The following is a 25,268-nucleotide window of genomic DNA, read 5'->3' as shown; positions in this document are numbered from 1 at the left end:
TTTCTGAATATTAAACTCGTTACTGCCTTTCATAGTGTTTAACCTGAAGGCCCTGAGTACTTTCTCCCACGCTGAAAACACTGCAATGATAAAGTTATTTGAACATTACCTAATAAGACTGATTCAGGACAGACAATTAGTGATGTTAAACTTTCCTAGCAGTCCTTCACAAACAGGGAACAGTCTGTCTATTCTCTCCATCTGTCAGCTGCTGCTGGCTCTTCCTCCTCCTCTTCCTCACACAATGCTGAGTTTGTCCTGGTGGATCATCAGGGGTGCAAAGCCTCACAGATGATGTGCACCAGTGAGTCCCTCAGTCGGTACAGTGGACACGTGTGTGACTCCTGTGATTAAAGCATCTTTCTTTCAGCTTAACGAGTGAACCGTCAGCTCGTTCAAACACACGTTTAAGTCCATTTGGCTCGACACCACTGAACAGAGGCAGCAATATAACATAGCTAACATTAACAGAGCAGTGAATCCTGCTTGTGTTGTGATATTCAGAGTGAGACTCAGTGAGTCGTTTGGTACCGGGCCGCGAGAGTTGAGGCTCAGGTGTGAAAATGTATGGTTTTCAGGGTTTTTATCGGTTTTCAGCGTTATTTTGTTATCGTTTTTATCGTTAACTCGCTTTTCCTGGGTCTTTTCACGTGTGTTATGAACAGTGTTGGTCAAGTTACTTGAAAAAAGTAATCCGTTACTAATTACTGATTACTTCCCCCCAAAAGTAATCCCGTTACTTTACTGTTTACTTATTTTCAAAAGTAATTAATTACTTAGTTACTTAGTTACTTTTTAAAAACACTTTACAACCTGAATAGGTGATAAAGCGATAGATCTTTCAGCCCAATTCTACTTTTTCTGCATAATCCATCATACAAAATGTAATCAAATGGAAACGTCTCTTTTTAAAACTTTAAATCTTTTAACTTCATGCATCAAGCAAAAACTTAATTATATGCAACATTCTCTGACTGGAAGAAATTTGTTTAACATTTAAACCTATTTTCTGCACATTCCAGCACATAAAATAAAATATTTTTTTGTGTTTACACTCAGTCTTTCAAATAGATGAAAGTAAAACACAGCAGAAAATAAATAAAATCAAAGACTCAGCGGTCCTGTTGCTCTATTTTCACCTGTAAAGCAGGACTGGGGTAGGCGGAGGTTTACCCTGGTGCAGGTGTGCCGCGGCGGTCAGTGGAAGAATCCGCGAGTTTCTCTGTGAGTTTCACATTACGTCGTAGCGCACTCGGTGCTTGCTTGGAAGTTTAGGGGTTTTTTTCGCTGTAAAAAGAAGTTTTCTTCCCACGCACAATGGACACTAATGTTTTTGTCACTTTTTATGAAATCAAACTCAAAATAAGGTCAGTACTTCCACGCTTTAAACGCTGCACGCTCATACTCTCTCCCGCACTCGATATATTATCCATTGTTGATCTGCACACAGCTGTTGTCAGAACGTCGCACTCGCTTACGTCACTGTCATGAGACATTCTCGCAAAAAATCACGGTTTTAGTAACGCAGTAACGCAGCGTTCCTACGGGAAAGTAACGGTAATCTAATTACCGTTTTTGCAATAGTAATCCCTTACATTACTCGTTACTTGAAAAAAGTAATCAGATTACATTGGCATATGGCAGTGCTACAAATCTTAGTGCAAAGTGACTGTACTAACGGACTCTCATTTCAAAATGTCCTTATGATGCTTGCTACAGTGTAGCGGCTCGAGTTAGGCTGAACCCGTTGGCCAGCTTCCCTCAGGGTCATTCCACGGTTGATTACATGGTCCACTATTGTAGCTCTGATGTCATCAGCAATTCTATTTCTTACTCTTCTTACCCTTCCTCTCCCCCCTCCTCGTCCTCCTCTTGCTCCTCCTTGTCCTTGTCGTCCTCTTCATCCTACTTCTTCACCTCCACGTCCTCTTCCTCGGCCTCCTCTACTTCTCACTCTTCCTGCTCCCTCCATTGTACTCCACACACACAGCTTACCTGTATTATAGTGCTTAGGCTGATTGCAAAGTGAACTAATTATCTAAAAAAGTTTCCACATGTGACAGTGTGCCAGACAGTTGGCAAAATAGTGTAAATAATGGCCGTAAATGTGTATAGTTTTGCTAGGAGTGTGTTGATCATTTGGAAATTGAGTGTAAAGCAGTGAGTTGTGTTTACAGTTCTGCAAAAAGAGTGCTGTGCAGTGCATTGTAGCTACAGGTTTGCAAAGTATGTGTTACAAAATGGCAAACTGAGTGCAAAGCAGTGTTTGTGCTTTTAGTTTTGCAAACTCAGTCAGTGGTTTTGCTATAACTATTAATAGTTTTAGAAATTGTGCTATAAGAATCACAGTTAGGGTTTAAGCATTCAGAAAAAAACTGTAATATGATGGCTTGTGTTAACTGTTGGATATGAAAATACCATTTTTACAAAGGTGTGGAGAGTTAAACAAGGGTTATTCGCTTTTACAAGAAAACTACAATGTTTTGCTGATTGGGTGAAGAGTTTTCTTATTTGTGTGTAGAGTTTTGCAAAAATAGCCAATAGTTACAAAAAATGTGCTCAAGCCATCAGAAAAAACTGTAAGCAAGGGTTATTAGCCTTTGCAAGAAAACTACAATGTTTTGCTGATTGGGTGAAGAGTTTTCTTATTTGTTTGTAGAGTTTTGCAAAAATAGCCAATAGTTACAAAAAAATGTAACTATTGTGCCAACCCATCAAAAAAACTGTAAAGCCTTAAACAAGACTGAAGTAGCTTCTTCTAAACACTCCTTAAAGGTACAGATACAATGGACTCTAATCTACTGAGATTTAAAGTTTTTCCCAATTGTTTACCCACATTTTCCGAAAGCATGCCTCATATTTTCAGAACTCTACACACAAATAAAAAAAACAAAAAACAAACACACACACAACAGGCAAAACCCTTCAATTCTCCTGCAAAATGAAACTTTACATTCAAAATGTAATTTCTTCTCGAAATGTTATTTTGTTTTTAAATGACACACAAACAATCACATGAATAGACATTTATAAGAAACAGTTGAACACTGATGTCCCTAATGTAAAACACTATGACCACCTCTTCTCCAGTCATCATAATGACATACTGTAAGACTTTTTTTGTTCAGTGTTACACTTACTACAGACAGTACATAGGCCTACATAAGTGCACTATAAAATATTTCACAATATTGTTTGTATACAAAACACACAAATACATTGTACCAAATATATGATACTGTATTTTTCTCACAAAAACAATGTACACAGTGTTCATCCCAACCAACACAAAGTTGCACATAACGTGTTCTACAGAACAACAGAACACAACAGAACACAAAACAACAGAAAAATGTACTGAATACAATTACAGTTTTCTCCAATTGTTTACACACAATTACTTGTACTTCAGACACATCCCCCCATCCACACCTTCACCACAATTCACTGTGGGGTCTGTAACACAGTTAGCAGTTCAGTCAGCAGCCCAGCTGCCCTCAGTTCAGTCAGCAGCCCAGCTGCCCTCAGTTCAGTCAGCCACTCCACCACCTGTTACACCTCCGCTGCCATCATCTTCGTTACCTGTAGTTCAGTTGCCACTAGTTCAGCAGCCTACCCACTCGTTCATTCAGTCACCATCCTCACCGTCTTGTTACGAGCAGGGAACACACTTCACCACAACATCTGCTGGTTCTCTTAAGCTGGCCACCTCTGTAACAGTTACTCCCTCTAGGGCCTCCCCAGAGGCTGGGTGTCGCTCACCAGCCAACTCTGGACCCCTAGAGGTCAAGACGCCAGCGCCAGCAGCTCCCCCGGAGAACTCACCAGAACAGTCTCGGCTCGCAGCACCCCCTGAGAGTTCAAGTGAGTTCACCCGTCCGCTTCCGTCCTCTGCTGAGTGCATTGGGGAACACTTTCAGCCCTCTGAGGACTACATCCCACTGTTGCTGCCTGAGTCCAGCCACTGTGCTGCTCAGTTCCAGCCAGTATCCACACTGGCAGAGGTCTGCGTACCTGCTGCTTCAGTGTCTGTCTCAGCTGGAGGGCCCGAGGAGCCCGTCCAGCCTCAAGCCATGTCAGCTGGGGGGTCGGGAGAACCCAGCCAGCCCCAGGTCTTGTCAGCTGGGGGTTCAGGTGAACCCAGCCAGCCTCAAGTCACGTCAGCTGGAGGGCCCGAGTCGCTCGTCCAGCCTCAAGTGTCTGTTTCCACTGGAGGGCCCGAGGAGCCCGTCCAGCCTCAAGCCACGTCTGCTGGAGGGCCCGAGGAGCCCGTCCAGCCTCAAGCCACGTCTGCTGGAGGGCCCGAGGAGCCCGTCCAGCCTCAAGCCACGTCTGCTGGAGGGCCCGAGGAGCCCATCCAGCCTCATGCTACGTCTGCTGGGGGCCCTGGAGGACCCAGCCAGCACATCCTCATGTCAGCTGACAGTCCGGGGAAGTCTGTTCAGCCGTCACCTGCTGAACTATCCCCCGCGACTTCTGCATCATCTCCTGCAGCATCACCGCCTCCGCCTGCAGCATCACCGCCTCCGCCTGCAGCATCACCGCCTCCGCCTGCAGCATCATTGCCTGCAGCATCATCGCCTGCAGCCGTCTCGCTGCCGTCCCGCTGCCGTCAGGTTCCGCAGCCGTCCCCGCTGCCGTCAGGTTCCGCAGCCGTCCTGCTGCCGTCAGGTTCAGCAGCCGTGTCTTCATCCACGCCTGGGCCGGCCCCCGTGTCTTCATCCATGCCTGGTCCCCGCCTACGTCTGGTCCTGCCTCGTTCACGTCTGGTCCTGCCTCGTCTGGTCCTGCGGTTGCCACACCGCCATGGGACCCAGCTCGTCCTGTTCCGCCCCGTCTCTGCCGGCCGCTTTCCAGGCCTCTAAGTTGGCATCATGGCCGTCGAGGACGGCCTCCGGACAGAGTTCGTCACCACCGCTGGCATCGCGGCCGACCTCCGGACCTGCGCAGGGGCCGCCGTTGCCGTGTGCACGGTCGGCCTCCAGAAGTGTTTGCCCGTCGCCGCTGCTGCCGTGTGCACGGTCGGCCTCCAGAAGTGTTTGCCCGTCGCCGCTGCTGCCGTGTGCACGGTCGGCCTCCAGAAGTGTTTGCCCGTCGCCGCCGTTGCTGTGTGCATGGCTGGCCCCCTGACCTGTTTTGGCTCCTGTATGGCCGACCTCCGGGTCGACCCCCTGAACTGTTCATGGACTCTTGTTGAGCTCTAGTTTGGTTTTGGTTTTGATTTGTTTTCCTGTGTTCTTGAACTGTTTTCGTGTTTTTGGACTGCTTTGGACTCTTGTGCTCCTTGTTTTTTGTTTCGGGTTAGGGTTAGGGTTGTAGTTGCTGGTCCGTCTGTGTATCCACCCTGCGTCATCTGTGTGTCTCCCTGCTGTCTACCGTCATCCACCTTTGCTCGCTGTTATTCATGTTCAGGTTTGTGTTCTTGTTCAGGCTCAGTAGTTTAGTTAACCCAGTATAGTTCAGTCCTCCGTTTGCTGTTTTGTCCATTTCTTTTGTGTTTAATAAACCACCCTCTCACCTGTACAAGTGCCTGCGTTTGGATCCTCCTTTATTTTCCACACGGCTCCTCTCACTCGCCGTGACACCAGAGGAGCTCCCAGGTGAACCATGGTGCATACACCTATGGTCCCTTTGGGAATCCTTACAAACAACCTGTTACCTAATAATATAGTCTTGCCCTAGCCCACCTACCTATTCAGCTGTTGTTATGGTTTCCTGGAAGAGTGGTGCAACCCCACTCTGTCTACGTCTATTTGTTCATAGTTTTGCTCTAGCTTGGTCCTATTTACAGTAAAGTTAAATTATGTTTATTTGTCTGGTTTAGGAGAAAACAGCATGACTTTATTGGTATTTGAAACAGGGGCAAATATGCTAGTTTAAGTGGTACAGTTGACCAGTGTAGCCATTTGGTTGAGGCTTAGCATTAGGGCTGGGTATTGTCACTGATTTCTGGAATCGATTCGATTCCGACTCACAAGGTCCTGAATCTATTCGATCCATGATTCGATTTGATTTAAATTGGGGAAATTTTGCCTCAGACAGTCAGAAATATTATTATTCTGATCACGTATCAGTACATTTCCATATTTTTATATCTATAAAAAGAAAGCTGACACTTGCGAGACTTTATCAAAGGTGTAAGCGTCACAGCAGATGTCTTTGTGTCAAAATAACTGAGGATAAAACACAGAAAAACATGAAGGCGATTTTATAAAAAATATTCTCCAGTAGATCAAAAATGAAAAAAAAAACATTAATCAACATATGAACATTACCTGATGCTGCTGCAGTGAAGCAGAGCAAAGTTAAAGAGGTTAGTAAAAGGAAAACAGCTCACTAATTCTCATGTTTCAGCGGGTCCGCGCTTTGTGTTTACATGTACCTGCTCTCATTTACCGTTTTAGCTGTTTGGTGGTTGTTGAAATTTTGTGAGGTTTAACCTGAGGGCAAAATAAATTTATATTTAAAAATTGATTCAGGATTTTAATGAATCGATATCATGTTATCCAAGCTAGAATCGATTTTAATTGATAAATCGATCATCAAAACTCACCCCTACTTAGCATGCAGCTAATTCAAGGGTCATTAGGAAACAATGGGGCTGGCTCAGTGAAAAGGTGGGGTCAAACGGTGGCACAAGCCACACAATCTCCCACCTGTTGTTCTTTAGCATTCTGAATAATCCAATCTAATCACAGATTACTGTCTCTATATGCAAAGGCTCTCTAAATCACATTAACAGGTTTGAGTTGTGTGTAATTGATTGTAACTGTCAGGATCCCGGGTCATTTGACCCAGCGTTCTTAGTTCCGGTGTTCCGGTGTCTTAAGTTAATTTGTTATTCTATGGGTCCTAAGTTCCATCCATCCATCCATCTTCATCCACTTTATCCGGGGCCGGGTCGCGGGGGCAGCAGCCTAAGCAGAGAAGCCCAGACCTCCGTCTCCCCAGCCACCTCCTCCAGCTTATCCGGGGGAACACCAAGGCGTTCCCAGGACAGCAGAGAGATATAATCTCTCCAGCGTGTCCTGGGTCTGCCCCGGGGCCTCCTCCTGGTGGGATATGCCCGGAACACCTCACCCAGGAGGCGCCCAGGAGGCATCCTTGTGAGATGCCCGAACCACCTCAGCTGGCTCCTTTCGATGTGGAGGAGCAGCGGCTCTACTCTGATGGCCGAACTTCTCACCCTATCTCAAAGGGAGAGGCCAGCCACCCTTCGGAGGAAGCTCATTTCTGCCGCTTGTATCCGCGATCTCGTTCTTTCGGTCGCTACCCACAGCTCGTAGCCATAGGTGAGGGTAGGAACGTAGATCGACCGGTAAATTGAGAGCTTCGCTTTTACACTCAGCTCCCTCTACAGCACGACAGACCGGTGCAGTGTCCGCATCACTGCAGCCGCAGCACCAATCCGTCTGTTGATCTCCGGCTCCCTTCTCCCATCACCCGCGAACAAGACCCCGAGATACATGAACTCCTCCACTTGGGGTAGGAACTCATCCCCTACCCGGAGTGGGCACTCCACCCTTTTCCGGCTGAGAACCATGGCCTCAGATTTGGAGGTGCTGATCCTCATTCCCGCTGCTTCACACTCGGCTGCGAACTGTTCCAGTGTGAGCTGGAGGCCTTCACCCGATGAAGCCAACAGAACCACATCATCCACGAAAAGCAGAGATGAGATTCTGAGGCCACCAAAGTGAAAGCCCTCCGCCACTTGGCTGCACCTAGAAATCCTGTCTATAAAAATTATGAACAGAATCGGTGACAAAGGGCAGCCCTGGCGGAGCCCATCACCCACCGGCAACGAGTCCAACTTATTGCCGGCAATGCGAACCAAGCTCTTGCAATGGTTGTATAGGGATCGAATGGCCCGTAGCAATGGGCCAGACACCCCATACTCCCGCAGCACCTCCCACAGGACACCCCAAGGGACACGGTCGAATGCCTTCTCCAAGTCCACAAAACACATGTAGACTGGTTGGGCAAACTCCCATGCACCCTCAAGTATCCTTGAAAGGATAAAGAGCTGGTCCAGTGTTCCGCGACCAGGAAGAAAAACCGCATTGTTCCTCCTGTATCCGAGGTTCGACTAGCGGACGAACTCTCCTTTCCAGCACCCTGGCATAGACTTTCCCAGGGAGGCTGAGGAGTGTGACCCCCCATTAGTTGGAACACACCCTCCGGTCCCCCTTCTTAAAGATGGGGACCACCACCCCAGTCTGCCAGTCCAGGGGTACTGCCCCTGATCTCCACGCAATTATGCACAAAAGGAATTAATAATGTAAAAAAAAGTAGTTTTATTTATATATGTTTATATATAAATATATGCAGTGGCCCCTAGAGACAAAGCACGTACAAACTCCAAAAAGCACGTACAAATTCCAAAACACATTTCTTGCGTCAACTGAACTTCCAAAGAAGAGCTACCTAGATCACTTAAATGACACAATTGAAAGCATATGTGTATTGTTTGTGTATTTATACACAAGCACTCATATATATTCAAATAATTTTTGTGCTTCGGAGTTTGTACGTGTTATGGAGTTTTTACGTGTTTTGGAGTTTGTACGTGCTATAGAGTTCACAACAGGACCCAAAGCAGAAACAGAGTCCAACAAGTCAAAATCCCAGGAGCTGGGGTCCAAAAGTACACTGAAGGGCTGGGAAAACCACAAGTTCAACAAAGTACAGTCCAGTGGGCTGCCCTTGACTGTGATGATGTCCAACCAGTGGCCCGGAGAATGGCCGGCGATGTTGAGGTGCAGAACGTGGACTGGACAGTGGCATGGCAGCCGCAGGACCAGACGAGGCAGAACCAGACGGCAGCGTGGCAGCTGCGGAACCAGATGGCAGCATGGCAGCTACAGGAAGTGACACTGCAGGCGATGCTGTAGAAGTTGCAGGTGGTGGCTGAACGGACTCCCCAGAGTCGTCAGCAGACATGAGGATGTGCGGGCTGGGTAACGAGGTGTGATGCTGGACGGGCGCCTTGGACTCTCCAGCAGAGGAGGCATGATGCTGGCCGGGCTCTCCAGAACCCCCAGCTGACATAGCTTGATGCTGGCCGGGCTCCTCAGAACCCCCAGCTAACGAGGCTTGATGCTGGCTGGGTTATCCTAAACCCCCAGCTAACTTGACATGATGCTGGCTGGGTTCTCCTGAACCACCAGCTAAAATGACACGATGCAGGCTGGGTTCTCCTGAACCCCCAGCTGAAACAGAAGATGGCTGGATGGGCCCCTCAGACCCTCCAGTGGAGGCAAACAAAGGCTGGTCAGGCCCCCACAGGGACAGCTGGCGCCTCAACCTCGGGCCCAGGTCGAGCAGGCTCCCCTTGCATGGGGACCTCAGTCTCCCCGCCCAGCAGTGTTTCTCCACTGCTTTTTGGTTCTTGCCCCTCCTCTATCACCGGCTGGAGTGACTCCTCCACTGCTCCCAGCTGGAGTAGTCCTTCATGTGGTGCCTCCTCCTGCTCCAACAGGCACGGACCCACTTGCACCTCGTCCATCTCTGGCTAGAGCCGCTCCTCCCGACTGGAGCAACTCTTTGTGCAATGGCCCCTCTTCCTCATGCGCCTTGTGCGCTGCCTCCAATTGGAGCTGCTCCTCCACCACTCCCGGCAGGAGCAGCTGTCCACCCGGCTGTTCCCTCTCCTCCAGCAGGCGCAGAACTCCGCGCTCCTCGTCGACCACCTCCGGTTGTTGAGGTGCCCCACATGGCTTGTCCACTGCTTCGGTCCCGCAGCTATTCCTGCTGGCGATGCGCCTCCGCTGTCTGCTCCTGCTGGACAGCTGCAATCTGGACCACTCCCTTTGGTGGCCCTGTTGTGTACTCGCCATGCTGCGTCCCAGGTCTCGGTATCAGTGTTGTGTGAATGAGACACAGATCTCAGAGATCATAGTTTTGGGCCATCTTTATTCATTCCAGCTAAAGCTCTTGGCTGTCAGCCACACATGCATCACACCACAACTACCCACAAACCCTGTGTTTTAACTTGGTGGGCATGATTTTGGATGCCGCGCAGGTGTTTCCGCATGGCATCACAGACCACGCCCTACCACACTCACCTTGTATTTGCTCTCAATGAAATATTTTATAGTGCTTTTAATTCCAGTCTCGCAGGCCTGTTTAAAAGAGAGCTGATTATTTTTACTTTAACACACAAAATATCACCACCAGAGTGATGACACCTGGCAGGTTTTTTCTACGTGCTTGGTTCCAAAAAATAGGCCTAGTTCTGGACATGTACAAGCATAAAAAAACTGTTTTTCTCTCAGAAAGAGAAAACAACCCAAAACTAACTGGCAGAATCAACCTGGTACTAAAACAAATCCCAAAAATCACAGGAAAAGTTTTTTGTTTTCTGGTAGAACAGTATGGTGTAGGGATTAGAACCTCAGATTCCATGACATGCAGTGCAGCAGTCACTGCTTCTTGCTTTAATTCCTTACTGATGCTTACTTGGTCTGAAATCAGACTTCAGAGTCACTACCTCCGTTCATGTTTCCCCATATCATATTTACTGGTTGACCACAAGTGCTCCAGGATATCACACACTTCTGGAGAGTCTGGGGTAAACTGGCATATTTCCACCTCCTGAATACACAGAGAGATTTTTCTTTTTTGTTGGCAGGGGTTTTGTGTATCAATGTGCCGCTGGAACTGCCAGAGTGGATTTTGATGTTGGATGCTGAGCTATGAAAATCCCCATGTACATGTAAAAATTAATTGATCATTTATTCTGAAAAAAACAGGAATGGAATATTACACTGTTTTATTATGTATTATACTGCTGATTTATAAGAAATGCTGTTTGTGTAGAATCATGGCCTCATTTCTCTGATTAGGGAGAACAAAACATACTGCACAGGAAGCCAATGGCCTCACTGTGTCAGTGTATGAGCATGAGGCCTATTTGTGGTGTATATGCATACAATTAATGTGACAATGTGATATTGCTATTACTAGTGTGATATGATTAAAATATCACACTAAGAACACAAAGAATAAAGACATTTCCAGTTCAAATTCTCCGGAGGTCTGGTAATGAACTAATAATATGATTCACGTGTGTTGACCCAGGGTGAGATCTAACACCTGCGGCAAAACAAACCATGAGGCCTGCAGGTGCCCACCCCTGCAGTAACTCAGGGTTGTTCAGTGAAAGGAGCCAAAAAACACACGCTTACAATCTATTTCACTTTTATAGGTCTGTAACAAAGTAAATCCACCTTAACACCACCTGTATTTGTGTGACTGTATTGCACTCCCACTGCTAGGGAACCTGACAAATAACAAGAACAAAGTCTGAAATGAAAGCTGACAAACAGCTACAACACTAAGTCACACTTGAGAGCATCAAAAAAGCTTTTTTGACCAGAAATAAGCATCTGCGCTATGCTTTCACACTCACACATGTATAAGAGGAAGTTGAATGAAGGCCCCGCCCCCACTCAAACGCAACAAACCAGGAAACAGGATGTTCTTCTTCCTCAGTAAAGAGAGATGCTCAGACGATCAGACTGAGTTCAGACCAAACTAGCAGCTTCCTCTGAGTGAGTCCAGCTACAGGAGAGAAAAATGGAAAACTCCAACACTGCTGCTTCAAGCTGCTGACGCTCCACACACTGAAGGTGAGTTTGAGCAAAAACACGACTCAAAGGAAGTTTCAGTGAAGGTGGTAGAGGAGGGAGGGGAGCCAGGACTGACTGTACGTCCTGTCTGCTGTTTTCAGCTTCACTCACAGACTCAATGGCTTCCAGATCAGAGGAGGATCTCTGCTGTCCAGTCTGTCAGGAGGTCTTCAGAGATCCTGTTCTTCTGTCATGTAGCCACAGCTTCTGTAAAGACTGTCTGAAGAGATGGTGGAGAGAGAGACCAACACACGAGTGTCCAGTTTGTAAGAGAAGATCTTCAAAGGATGATCCACCTTTAAGTCTGGCTTTAAAGAACCTGTGTGAGTCGTTCTTACAGGAGAGAGATCAGAGAGCTTCAGAGGCTCTCTGCAGTCTGCACTCTGAGAAACTCAAACTCTTCTGTCTGGACCATCAGCAGCCAGTGTGTCACATCTGCAGAGACTCAGAAAAACACAACAAGCACAGATTCAGACCCATTGATGAAGCTGCACAACAACACAAGAAGAAACTTCAGGAAACTCTGGAGCCCTTAAAGATGAAGTTGAAGGTTTGTGAAGAAGTTCAAGTGAAGTTTGATCAAACAGCAGAACACATTAAGGTCCAGGCCCGACACACAGAGAGGCAGATTAAGGAGCAGTTTAAGAAGCTTCAGCAGTTTCTAGCAGAGGAAGAGGAGGCCAGGCTGGCTGCACTGAGGGAGGAAGAGGAACAGAAGAGTGGGATGATGAAGGAGAAGATGGAGGCTCTGAGCAGAGAGATAGCAGCTCTTTCAGACACAGTCAGAGCCACAGAGGAGGAGCTGAGAGCTGAAGACGTCTCATTCCTGCACAACTACAAGGCTGCAGTGGAAAGAGTCCAGCGCTGCCCCCTGCTGGATGATCCACAGCTGCCCTCAGGAGCTCTGATAGACCAGGCCAAACACCTGGGCAACCTGACCTTCAACATCTGGAACAACATGAAGGACATGGTCTCCTACACTCCTCTCATTCTGGACCCAAACACTGCTCATCCAAAACTCATCCTGTCTGAAGATCTGACCAGTGTGAGACGAGGAGAGAGGCAGCAGCTTCCTGATAATCCGGAGAGGTTTGATGATTCCTACTCTGTCCTGGGCTCTGAGGGCTTTAACTCAGGGACCCACAGCTGGGATGTTGATGTTGGAGAAAATACACGGTGGTTACTGGGTGTGTTAGCAGAGTCTGTGGAGAGGAAGGGACGCATATGGACTGGATTTTGGGGAATAGGGTTTTATAAAGATAAATATTCAGCACTCTCACCATTAACTGAAACTGCTCTCTCAGTCCAGAAGAAGCTCCAGAGGATCAGAGTGAATCTGGACTGGAACAGAGGAAAGCTGTCGTTCTCTGATCCTGATACTAACACACACATACACACCTTCACACACACTTTCACTCACAGGATGTTTCCATATATTTGGCCTGATGGTAAAGTGAAGGTGTTGCCGTTGAAGGTGTCAGTGTCAGTGGAGCAGATGAGTTGAGGATGATGATATTTCTAATGTTGTTTCCTGTCAGTGAATTGAAGCTGTTAAACTGCAGCTGTCCTCCTGCTGCCTCGTTGTTCCAAAGCTCTTTGTTTCTCTTTTAGTTCTCACTGTTTCTTTCTGTTTCTGCTGTCCACCTTTTCACATGGAAAATCATTTCACTGTTTCTCACTGAATGACTCCTCAAACTAGATTTGAAATTCTATCAAGTTTCTAATCATTACAAGTGATTCATGTTTCTATTTGATGTGTGTAAATGGAGATGATTTAGTTTGCTGGGATATGGACTGACATGTGTTGAATGGGAGGAGCAGTTTGTTGTTGTCTTCTTGTCTGTTTATGACAACAATAAATATATTGTTGAAACAATGATTCATGTTTAACTCCATATATGAAATGTTTCTGATATTTGAATTCTGTTTGATTAAAGACTTTCTTCATGACACAAATGAGATTTTAGTGTATTAATAGAACTAAATAAGATCAGAGTTGAAAGGCTGGAGTATTATGTACGTGCTTCACTGTCAGTATCTTCAGGGGGATTCAAAGTCACAAGAAAAACTAGTGTAGAGAAAAATATCTGAGCTTCATTTTGTGTCAAAGCGGAGCGTGTCGTCCAGCCAGAGGAATGTCTCCAACTGCTTAACATGGAAACATCAGCAGGAAGTTTGATGGAGCTCGTTTATTCAGCTTGCTGTTCCTTCTTTTACAGCAGAAGAAGAACTGAAAGTGTGTGTGGATTCAAAGCGCTCGCTGTCAGGACAAATAAAGGAGGGGAAGGGATTTAAAGGGGCAAAGCGCTGTTTTTAGAGCACTTTGCTCCTTTTTCATTTTTACTTCTTTTCAACCTGCTGACAGTCTCATACTCAACAATCAGACAAAAACACAACAAGATTGACGTCTTTATTTTATTTAATTTCTTAACGAGGACATAAATATTTGTGAAAAACAAAAGATTCTGCCACTTCCAAATATCCCTTCCAAATAATTGAATGAAGAACAAATCAAAGTATTTCAATTCAATTCAATTTTATTTATATAGCGCCAAATCACAACAAAAGTTGCCTCAAGGTGCTTCATATTGTACAGTAGATACAGAGAAAAACCCAACAATCATATGACCCCCTATGAGCAAGCACACACAACAGGAAGAAACCTCTGGCAGAACCAGGCTCAGGGAGGGGCGGGGCCATCTGCTGCGACCGGTTGGGGTGAGAGAAGGAAAACAGGATAAAGACATGCTGTGGAAGACAGAGACAGAGATTAATAACAGATATGATTCAATGCAGAGAGGTCTATTAACACATAGTGAGTGAGAAAGGTGACTGGAAAGGAAAAACTCAATGCATCATGGGAATCCCCGGCAGCCTACGTCTATTGCAGCATAACTAAGGGAGGATTCAGGGTCACCTGGTCCAGCCCTAACTATATGCTTTAGCAAAAAGGAAAGTTTTAAGCCTAATCTTGAAAGTAGAGATAGTGTCTGTCTCCCGAATCCAAACTGGAAGCTGGTTCCACAGAAGAGGGGCCTGAAAACTGAAGGCTCTCCCTCCCATTCTACTTTTAAATACTCTAGGAACAACAAGTAAGCCTGCAGAGCGAGAGCGAAGTGCTCTAACAGGGTGATATGGTACTACAAGGACATGTGGTGGCAGATTTCTTTTTCATGTATTAATGACATATTTAATCATATCACATTAGTTATAGTAATATCACTTTCTCACTTTACCATAGTAAGAGCACCCCTGTCACTAGTTTACATGCATGTGGAAAGTTAACACAGTGAGGCCATTGTAATGGGAGACGTTAAACAGATAGTGGGCCTCCTTCTGCTTATCAGGGATGTAAATCCTTAGGTGACAGCCAAGCAGAAAACAAGGTCATAATTCTCTCTGTGAGGGAGAAGGTATAGCCCCCCCGTGAGAGGGGCCAACATGTAAGAGTTTGTGGAATGTTCTTTGTTTGTGTGTCTGTATATAAGATGTAAGGACGGTGGCCACAATTCAAAGATGGTCCTGGTGTTTCACCGGGATGCTCTCTCCACATTGCAATGTGTTTATTAAACCCACTTCAAATCAAGCTCACTGGGTGTGTTGCAGGTTATTGTTAAATTTTCCACAACAGTCATTAAGATAAGATGGGGCTCGATTATTTTAGACCTTGTATGTGAGGAGCAGGATTTTGAATTCAATTCTGGATTTAACAGGAAGCCAATGAAGGGAAGCCAAAACAGGAGAAATATGCTCTCTCTTTCTAGTCCCTGTCAGGACTCTTGCTGCAGCATTTTGGATTAGCTGAAGACTTTTCAGCGACTTTTTAGGACATCCTGATAATAGTGAATTGCAGTAGTCCAGCCTAGAAGTAATAAATGCATGAACTAGTTTTTCAGCGTCACTCTGAGACAGGATATTTCTAACTTTAGAGATGTTGCGCAAATGGAAGAAAGCAGTCTTACATATTTGTTTAATATGTGCATTGAAGGACATATCCTGGTCAAAAATGACTCCAAGGTTTCTCACAGTGTTACTGGAGGCCAAGGTAATGCCATCCAGAGTAAGAATCTGCTTAGATACCATATTTCTAAGATTTTCAGGGCCGAGTACAATAACCTCAGTTTTATCTGAACTAAGAAGCAGAAAGTTAGCGGCCATCCAGGTCTTTATGTCTTTAAGACATTCCTGCAGTTTAACTAATTGGTGTGTGTTACCTGGCTTCATGGATAGATAGAGCTGTGTGTCATCTGCATAGCAGTGAAAATGTATGCTATGTCTTCTAATGACGCCTCTCGCCCTATGACAGCTGGGATAGGCTCCAGCGCCCCCCGCAACCCTGAAAAGGATAAGTGGAAGCGAATGGATGGATGGATGTCTTCTAATGATGCTGCCTAGGGGAAGCTGTAATGTAAACAGAATTGGTCCTAGCACTGAACCCTGTGGAACATCATAATTGACCTTAGTGTGTGAAGAGGACTCTCCATTTACATGTACAAATTGGAGTCTATTAGATAGATATGATACAAACCACTGCAGCACAGTACCTGTAATACCTACAGCATGTTCTAATCGCTCTAATAGGATATTATGGTCAACAGTATCGAACAGTGCACTAAGGTCTAGCAGGACAAGCACAGAGATGAGTCCACTGTCAGAGGCCATAAGAAGATCATTTGTAACCTTCACTAAAGCTGTTTCTGTGCTGTGATGAGCTCTGAAACCTGACTGAAACTCTTCAAATAAGCCATTCCTCTGCAGATGATCTGTTAGCTGTTTGACAACTACTCTTTCAAGGATTTTTGATATGAAAGGAAGGTTGGAGATTGGCCTATAATTAGCTAAGACAGCTGGGTCTAGAGATGCTTTTTGAGTAAAGGTTTAACTACAGCCAGCTTGAAGGCCTGTGGTACATAGCCGATTATTAGAGATAAGTTGATCATATTTAAGATCGAAGAATTAATTAATGGCAGGACTTCTTTTATCAGTTTTGTAGGAATGGGGTCTAAAAGACACGTTGATGGTTTGGAGGAAGTAATTATTGAAGTTAACTCAGAAAGATCAATTGGAGAAAAGGAGTCTAAGTTAACATCAATGGTACTAAAAGTAGCAGTATTTTATTTGTGAAGAAGTTCATGAAGTCATTACTAGTTAACGTTAAAGGGATTGTTGGCTCAGTAGAGCTCTGACTTTTGTCAGCCTGGCTACAGTGCTGAAGAGAAACCTGGGGTTGTTCTTATTTTCTTCAATCAGTGACGAATAGTAAGATGTTCTGGCTTTGCGGAGGGCTTTCTTATAAAGCAGCAAACTATTTCTCCAGGCTAAATGATGATCCTCTAAGTTTGTGACACGCCATTTCCTCTCCAGCTTACGAGTTATCTGCTTTAGGCTACGTGTTTGAGAATTATACCACGGAGTCAGGTACTTCTGATTTGAGGCCTTAGTTTTCACAGGAGCTACAGTATCCAGAGTCGTACGTAGTGAGGAGGTAAAATTATTAACAAGATAATCGACCTCTGTTGGAGTAGCGTTCAGATAGCTGCTCTGCTCTATGTTGGTACAGGGCATTGAAGATGATAACAGTGGGTGGATTATATTCTTAAACTTAGTTACAGCACTTTCAGAAAGACATCTACTTTGATAAAGTCTACTCTCCACTGCTGTGTAATCAATTATTGTAAATGTGAATGTTATCAGGAAATGATCAGACAGCAGAGGGTTTTCAGGAAACACTGTTAAATGTTCAGTTTCTATGCCATATGTTAAAACAAGATCTAGAGTGTGATTAAAGTGGTGGGTGGGTTCTTTTACATTTTGAGAGAAGCCAATTGAGTCTAATAACAGATTAAATGCCATGTTGAGGCTGTCATTTTTAGCATCTACATGGATGTTAAAATCACCCACAATAATTATTTTATCTGAGCTGAGAACTAAATCAGATAAAAAGTCTGAGAAATCAGAGAGAAACTCTGTGTAAGGCCCAGGTGGACAATAGATGATAACAAGTAAGACTGGTTTCTGAGTTTTACAGCTGGGGTGGACGAGGCTAAGCATCAGGCTTTCAAATGAATTAAAAGTCTGTCTTGGTCTTTTGTTAATTAATTAATGAAAAATTGCTGCCACACCGCCCCCTCGGCCTGTGCTTCGAGGTTTCTGGTAGTTAGAATGACTCGGGGGTGTTGATTCATTTAAACTAACATAATCATCCGGCTGCAACCAGGTTTCTGTAAGGCAGAGTAAATCCATTTGTTGATCAATTATTAAGTCATGTACTGACAGAGACTTGGAGGAGAGAGACCTAATATTTAATAATCCACATTTCACTGTTTTACTCTTTGGTTCAGATGTGGATACTGTATTGTTCTTTCTTTGTGATTTTTTATGTTTAAGTTGTTTGTTGCTGGTTTTTAGTTTGTTTTTTGTCTGTTTGGGAGCTGACACAGTCTCAATGGAGATGGGTTTTTTGGGGGGGGAGTAGCAGGAGGAGAGAAGCTGCAGAGAGGCATGTAAGACTGGAACTCTGCTTCCTGGTCCCAACTCTGGATAGTCATATTTTGGGGGGTTTAATAAATCTGTTGATATTTCTAGAAATGAGAGCTGCTCCATCCAAAGTGGGATGGATGCCGTCTCTCTTAACAAGACCAGGTTTCCTCCCAAACGTTTGCCAATTATCTATGAAGCCCACATCATTTCTGGGACACCACTCAGACAGCCAGCAATTTAAGGAGAACATGCGGCTAAACATGTCACTCCTGGTCTGATTGGGGAGGGGACCAGAGAAAACTACATCGTCTGACATTGTTTTGGCAAAGTTACACACCGATTCAATATTGATTTTAGAGACCTCCAATTGGCGTAATCGGGTGTCATTACTGCCGACATGAATTATGAGTTTACTGAATTTACGTTTACCCTTAGCCAGCAGTTTTAAATTTCCCTCAATGTCACCTGCTCTGGGCCGTTTGCAACCAGATGAGAAAAATAGGCAGCCGTCTAAATGCATTGTTAGAAGAAGCTAAAAGATCCTTTAAGTAAAGAAGAAGATGAACATATAAATTAGTTTTCTTCCACAAGTGCTCAGCTTTGCGACAATCACATTTTAAGTAGCGAATATTGTCATTTAGCCAAGGTGAGAACTTAGAAACAGAAGCTAGTCTCATTTTAAGCCAGACAGATTTCATCAAAAAAAAGGACAGACAATTCTTATTAAATAGATAAGTTAAGAAACCAACATTGTTTTGAGGGGACAGATTTAAATTTAAAAAATTCTCTGCTGTCAAGGAATTTATGATGCGAGAAATAATCGTCCGGCGAATAGGAGAAAAAGGCTCATGAAAGACAAGTTAAAAAGAATACAGTAATGATCAGAGTTTAAAGTGTCCTCAGAACAAATAAACAAATAAAATCAATATATAAACTCAGAGTAAAAACAAGGTCCAGTGTGTGTCCTTTGCTATGTGTGTGGCCGGACACATGCTGGGTCAAATGAAAAGAATCCAATGATACTGATAAAACCTCTGGCAAAAGGGTCAGAGTCATCATCAACATGCATGTTAAAATCCTCAACTATAAGCAGTCTGGACAGCGCAGGATAAAAAGTTGCAGAACTCTGATAAAAACAATCTACTTTGCCCGGGCAGATGTTATACCACAGCACAAGAAAAGGGTCCTTATTTCCGACTTTGAACAGCTGTAGTTCAAACGAAAGGAAGTGCCCAACCTTCACTGAACGGCAAGAGAACTGGCACTGACATGCCACAGCGAGACCTCCTCCACAACCAGATCCCTGAGGTTGGCTAATAAAGGAAAAGCCATTTGGGCACAGTTCAATGAGGGACGAATAGTTCAAATCCTGCTGGCAGGTGTCAGTCAAAAATAAAAAATCCAGTTTTTTAGAAACTATGAAATCGTTTAGTAGAAACGATTTATTAGTCATATATCGAGCATTAAGAAGTGCCATGTTCAGCGGGGTAGCAGCCTCATTATAAGCAGAGACTCGAGTTAGACGATGTAAATACTCAGGGTTTGAGCCTCCATGCTCGTAGATTCCACTCACCGAGGGGATGAAAAGATAGTTAGCCGGAGAGTCAGGATAAACACTCCTGAGGTAGCATGGTTTTGGAGAGCCGGGCCTAGAGTATCCAAGCAGGGACGTAGAAAGCATATTCTACTCCATGGAACTTTGCTGAGCACAGGTAATAAAACACACTCACACATTCGACACTCGACATCGCTTTCCAGCCTTTCTCTGTGGTCTGAAGGAAAGGCTGAGGATGCCGGACGAGAATCCAGTCACTAGCGGGGATTGGAAAATTCCAGAACAGAAGGATGAGCCATCAAGAGCCATCATTGAAGATCGGATGGATAACAGAGTCCGACGATCATATATCAAGGCTGCCAGTACATCACTGAAGCAAAGCGAGAACAGCAGAGCAGAAAAAAACAATATGACAGTAGAGCGGGACAAACTGCATCCAGCAGTGGAAAAGCCAAAAACAGGCACCATCATACTGCATCCATCTGCAGTCATGTTTCTGTCTTCACGAGCCACTCACATCACTTTCTAAGTACAGGTCATTCCACATAAATTAATTAAACACTTTCAACCTGACCATCAAACACTGACCTGGAAAAATTCCGGTGGAAAGTTTTAAACAACATTTCTTACAAACTCAAATTAATTAAACTGTGCTTCAGAGAATAAAGAGGAGGACTTAAAGGGTAAATTCCATCTAGAGCTGTTGTTTGTGTCAGACAGAGTTTGATGTTGGTGTTGGTCTGATGGTCTGAAAGTAGCTGCTGTTACAGTAACTCAGGGGTGGGCAACTCCAGGCCTCAAGGGCTGATGTCTTAGAGGTTTTACATGTGTTCTTCATCTAACACAGTTGATTTAAATGGCTAAATTACCCCCTCAACATGTCTTGAAGTTCTCCAGAGGTCTGGTAATGAACTAAACATTTGATTCAAGTGTGTGGACCGAAGGTGAGCTCTAAAACCTGGAGTATACCGGCCCTTGAGACCTGGAGTGAGAGAAGCCAAAAACATACGTTTACAAAATGAACAAACATTGACACAACCTGTGTTAGTGTGACTGCATTACACTCCCACTGCTGGGGAACCAAAACAAAGTCTGCAATAAAAGCTGACAAACAGCTGCACGACTGAGTCACACATTAATTCCTGAGGTTCAGAAAAGGTTTCTGACCTGCAATAAAGGTCTGTGCTCTGCTTTCACACTCACACATTTATAAGAGGAAGTTGAATGAGGCTCCCCCCCCGATCACTCAAATGCAACAAACCAGGAAACAGGATGTTCTTCTTCCGCTGTAAAGAGAGACGCACAGACGATCAGACTGAGTTCAGACCAAACTAGCAGCTTCCTCTGAGTGAGTCCAGCTACAGGAGAGAAAAGTGGAAAACTCCAACACTGCTGCTTCAAGCTGCTGACGCTCCACACACTGAATGTGAGTTTGAGCAAAAACACGACTCAAAGGAAGTTTCAGTGAAGGTCGTAGAGGAGGGAGGGGAGCCAGGACTGACTGTACTTCCTGTCTGCTGTTTTCAGCTTCACTCACAGACTCAATGGCTTCCAGATCAGAGGAGGATCTCTGCTGTCCGGTCTGTCAGGAGGTCTTCAGAGATCCTGTTCTTCTGTCATGTAGCCACAGCTTCTGTAAAGACTGTCTGAAGAGATGGTGGAGAGAGAGAACAACACACGAGTGTCCAGTTTGTAAGAGAAGATCTTCAAAGGATGATCCACCTTTAAATCTGGCTTTAAAGAACCTGTGTGAGTCGTTCTTACAGGAGAGAGATCAGAGAGCTTCAGAGGCTCTCTGCAGTCTGCACTCTGAGAAACTCAAACTCTTCTGTCTGGACCATCAGCAGCCAGTGTGTCTCGTCTGCAGAGACTCAGAAAAACACACCAATCACAGATTCAGACCCATCGATGAAGCTGCACGACAACACAAGAAGGAACTTCAGGAAACTGTCATGGACTTAAAGAAGAAGTTAAATTTTTCCAAAAGAGTTCAAGTGAAGTTTGATCAAACAGCAGAACACATTAAGGTCCAGGCCCGACACACAGAGAGGCAGATTAAGGAGCAGTTTAAGAAGCTTCACCAGTTTCTAGCAGAGGAAGAGGAGGCCAGGCTGGCTGCACTGAGGGAGGAAGAGGAGCAGAAGAGTGGGATGATGAAGGAGAAGATGGAGGCTCTGAGCAGAGAGATAGCAGCTCTTTCAGACACAGTCAGAGCCACAGAGGAGGAGCTGAGAGCTGAAGACGTCTCATTCCTGCACAACTACAAGGCAGCAGTGGAAAGAGTCCAGCGCTGCCCCCTGCTGGATGATTCACAGCTGCCCTCAGGAGCTCTGATAGACCAGGCCAAACACCTGGGCAACCTGACCTTCAACATCTGGAACAACATGAAGGACATGGTCTCCTACACTCCTCTCATTCTGGACCCAAACACTGCTCATCCAAAACTCATCCTGTCTGAAGATCTGACCAGTGTGAGATATGGAGGAGAGAAGCAGCAGCTTCCTGATAATCCGGAGAGGTTTGAGTGTTCCTATGCTGTCCTGGGCTCTGAGTGCTTTAACTCAGGGACTCACAGCTGGGATGTCGATGTTAAAGACAGTACACGGTGGTTACTAGGTGTTTTAGCAGAGTCTGTGCAGAGAAAGGGAGATATATGGACTGGATTTTGGGGGATAGGGTTGTATAAAGATAAATATTCAGCACTCTCACCATTAACTGAAACTGCTCTCTCAGTACAGAAGAAGCTCCAGAGGATCAGAGTGAATCTGGACTGGAACAGAGGAAAGCTGTCGTTCTCTGATCCTGATACTAACACACACATACACACCTTCACACACACTTTCACTCACAGGATGTTTCCATATATTTGCACTGATGATAAAGTGAAGGTGTTGCCGTTGAAGGTGTCAGTGGAGCAGATGAGTTGAGGATGATGATATTTCTAATGTTGTTTCCTGTCAGTGAATTGAAGCTGTTAAACTGCAGCTGTCCTCCTGCTGCCTCGTTGTTCCAAAGCTCTTTGTTTCTCTTTTAGTTCTCACTGTTTCTTTCTGTTTCTGCTGTCCACCTTTTCACATGGAAAATCATTTCACTGTTTCTCACTGAATGACTCCCCAAACTAGATTTGAAATTCTATCAAGTTTCTAATCATTACAAGTGATTCATGTTTCTATTTGATGTGTGTAAATGGAGATGATTTAGTTTGCTGGGATATGGACTGACATGTGTTGAATGGGAGGAGCAGTTTGTTGTTGTCTTCTTGTCTGTTTATGACAACAATAAATATACTGTTGAAACAATGATTCGTGTTTAACAACATATATGAAATTTTTCTGATATTTGAATTCTGTTTTATTAATTGTAATACATTATTAAGTGTATTAATAGTACTAAATAAGATCAGAGTTAAAAGGCTGGAGTATTATGTACGTGCTTCACTGTCAGTATCTTCAGGGGGATTCAAAATCTTGAGATAAACTAGTGTATAGAAAAATATTTGAGCTTTATTTTGTATCAAAGTAGAACATTTCATTCAGTGTTGGGTTTGAAAAAGTATAAATTGCTCATAAAATAAATAAAGTTGTTTTATTGTTTTAATATATCCCCGATGCAAATGTGCTCCTAAATGGGTTGGCGCTCTGTGTTTTGAGAGTCAAGAGCTTCATTCAGTGTTATTGTCTGGATTTGAAATATTGCAGGTACACAGAGTGCAGAGGGTTTCGCAGCATGCTTACACATACACCTGTGATGGCTTTTTATAAGTCCCTGGGTCACAGAGTCCAAACAGGATGTCCTGAACTGGGCCTTAGAATCAACTGAAGGATAACATTTGATAATCAAGGCTACGCAGGGTGTGTTTTTTTGTGTCCATGTCTCTCTTATTTCAGGAAAAGGAACAGGAGGCCGAGGGACAGAGTGGACTTGGATTGAACAGATAAGATTTGCTGTGGACTGCCACAAAGGTGTTGGGAGAAGATAGCCATAATAATCTTTTGTTATTGTCACAGTACATAAACTGTACAGCCTTATGAGGGTCATCTTTTCTGTGAAGCAGTTTGCTGGTTGACACAAAAGTCCAGTGCTGTAAAACTTCTAATTTCAACTACAAAAGCAAATTAAATCTTTTTAAACAACAAACATTTCTTTCTAGAATTTCTGACCCTTTTTTTACCTGGTGCAATTCCTACTACTAGATTTACTAACCCTGTGCAAATTTGAGTAAATTCCCTTAACCTAACACCTCCTAGCACCCTGCTGAGATTTTCACAGGCCTTCAGCTCCATTATTCTCCTGCTTTTGTTGTGCAAACACACCCTCCCCCAAACCCCAAACAGGAGAGATTCAGAAGGTCTTTCCTTTCATTTGCTTCAAAACTGTATAAAAAGTACCTGCAGCCTACAATACACCATGGTAGTTTCTATGTGCAATATTTCTCATATGCAATATTTTTATATACTACATAATAATAATACTTATATACTTCTCTCTACCTTAAATGTGCGCATGCGCCAACCAGCGTGCAGCCTGTTACAGTTGCTCCTGCTTTTTCTCGTTCGTTTAGCTTTTTTTCTTACGTATTTTTTTTTCTTACTTTTACTTTCATCGGTTTATTATCTTTCATTCAATCATGTGGATTGAGAGAGTTTTTGTTCTTCTGGTGGCCGGGAACTATTACTTTTATCAAGGAACGGGACCGCGGCACCCGAGTGCCTTTATTGTGATCTCGGGTGACTTCAACCATGTATCACTGGACAATACACTACCAACATTCAGACAATATGTGGACTGTCCCACCAGGGGAGAGAAAATTTTAGACCTACTGTATGCTAATATCAAGGATGCATACAGCTCCTCCTCCCTCCCCCCACTTGGAAGGTCAGATCATAACCTGATTTACCTCACCCCACGCTATGTGCCAATTCTGAGGAGGGAACCTGTGACCACGAGGAGCATTAGGAGATGGTCAGAGGAGGCCTTAGCGGAACTACAGGGCTGTTTCGAGGTGACTGACTGGGAAACACTCTGTGAGCCTCATGCCGAGGATATCAATGGGCTTACTGAGTGTATCACAGACTACATAACTTTATGCACCGACTCCATTGTACCAGCTCAGACTGTTCATTGTTACCCAAATAACAAGCCGTGGGTGACTAAGGACATGAAAGCTCTCCTCAACGACAAGAAGGGGGCTTTCAGAGGGGGCAATAAAGAGAAGGTGAGGAAGGTCCAGGTGTTACTAAAGGACAAGATCAGAGAGGCTAAGGACAATTACAGGAGGAAGCTGGAGTGGAAACTCCAGCAGAACAGCATGAGAGAGGTGTGGAGGGGCATGAAGACCATCACTGGATTCAGGCCAACCAACAGCAGGGGAGCTGAGGGAGGTGAGAATACAGGGAGTGCAGAATTATTAGGCAAGTTGTATTTTTGAGGAATAATTTTATTATTGAACAACAACCATGTTCTCAATGAACCCAAAAAACTCATTAATATCAAAGCTGAATGTTTTTGGAAGTAGTTTTTAGTTTGTTTTTAGTTTTAGCTATTTTAGGGGGATATCTGTGTGTGCAGGTGACTATTACTGTGCATAATTATTAGGCAACTTA

The 25,268-nt window shown here is 44.5% G+C and overlaps 2 protein-coding genes across 2 annotated transcripts; both read left to right on the top strand.

Annotated features, from left to right (window-relative positions):
- The first annotated feature begins 11,457 nt into the window (after positions 1 to 11,457).
- Positions 11,458 to 22,902, top strand: LOC109199872 (nuclear factor 7, ovary-like). Its single transcript, XM_019355217.2, has 3 exons — positions 11,458 to 11,630; positions 11,732 to 13,110; positions 22,569 to 22,902. Exons 2-3 carry the CDS (start codon positions 11,749 to 11,751, stop codon positions 22,590 to 22,592), a joined length of 1,386 nt encoding a protein of 461 aa, XP_019210762.1. The 5' UTR covers positions 11,458 to 11,630; positions 11,732 to 11,748; the 3' UTR covers positions 22,593 to 22,902.
- LOC109199879 (nuclear factor 7, ovary-like) lies at positions 20,929 to 22,562 on the top strand (the record flags this gene model as incomplete). Its single annotated transcript, XM_025906040.1, has 2 exons — positions 20,929 to 21,091; positions 21,205 to 22,562. A coding segment is annotated over exon 2 (1,353 nt), but the record flags the coding sequence as incomplete, so codon positions are not given.
- Positions 22,903 to 25,268: the final 2,366 nt, after the last annotated feature.

The sequence above is a fragment of the Oreochromis niloticus genome, linkage group LG3, assembly GCF_001858045.2.
Source record: "Oreochromis niloticus isolate F11D_XX linkage group LG3, O_niloticus_UMD_NMBU, whole genome shotgun sequence".
Taxonomy (NCBI): domain Eukaryota; kingdom Metazoa; phylum Chordata; class Actinopteri; order Cichliformes; family Cichlidae; genus Oreochromis; species Oreochromis niloticus.
The sequence above is the reverse complement of the archived record's forward strand: the minus strand, read 5'-3'. Positions and strand labels throughout refer to the sequence as shown.

What these genes read in the sequence shown, in the direction of transcription:
- LOC109199872 (XM_019355217.2), top strand. Translation starts at nt 11,749, where the DNA reads ATGGCTTCCAGATCAGAGGAGGATCTCTGCTGTCCAGTCTGTCAGGAG. An exon ending in TGTTGCCGTTGAAGGTGTCA is followed by an intron (nt 13,111 to 22,568) that starts GTGTCAGTGGAG and finishes TTGCCGTTGAAG; the next exon opens with GTGTCAGTGGAGCAGATGAG.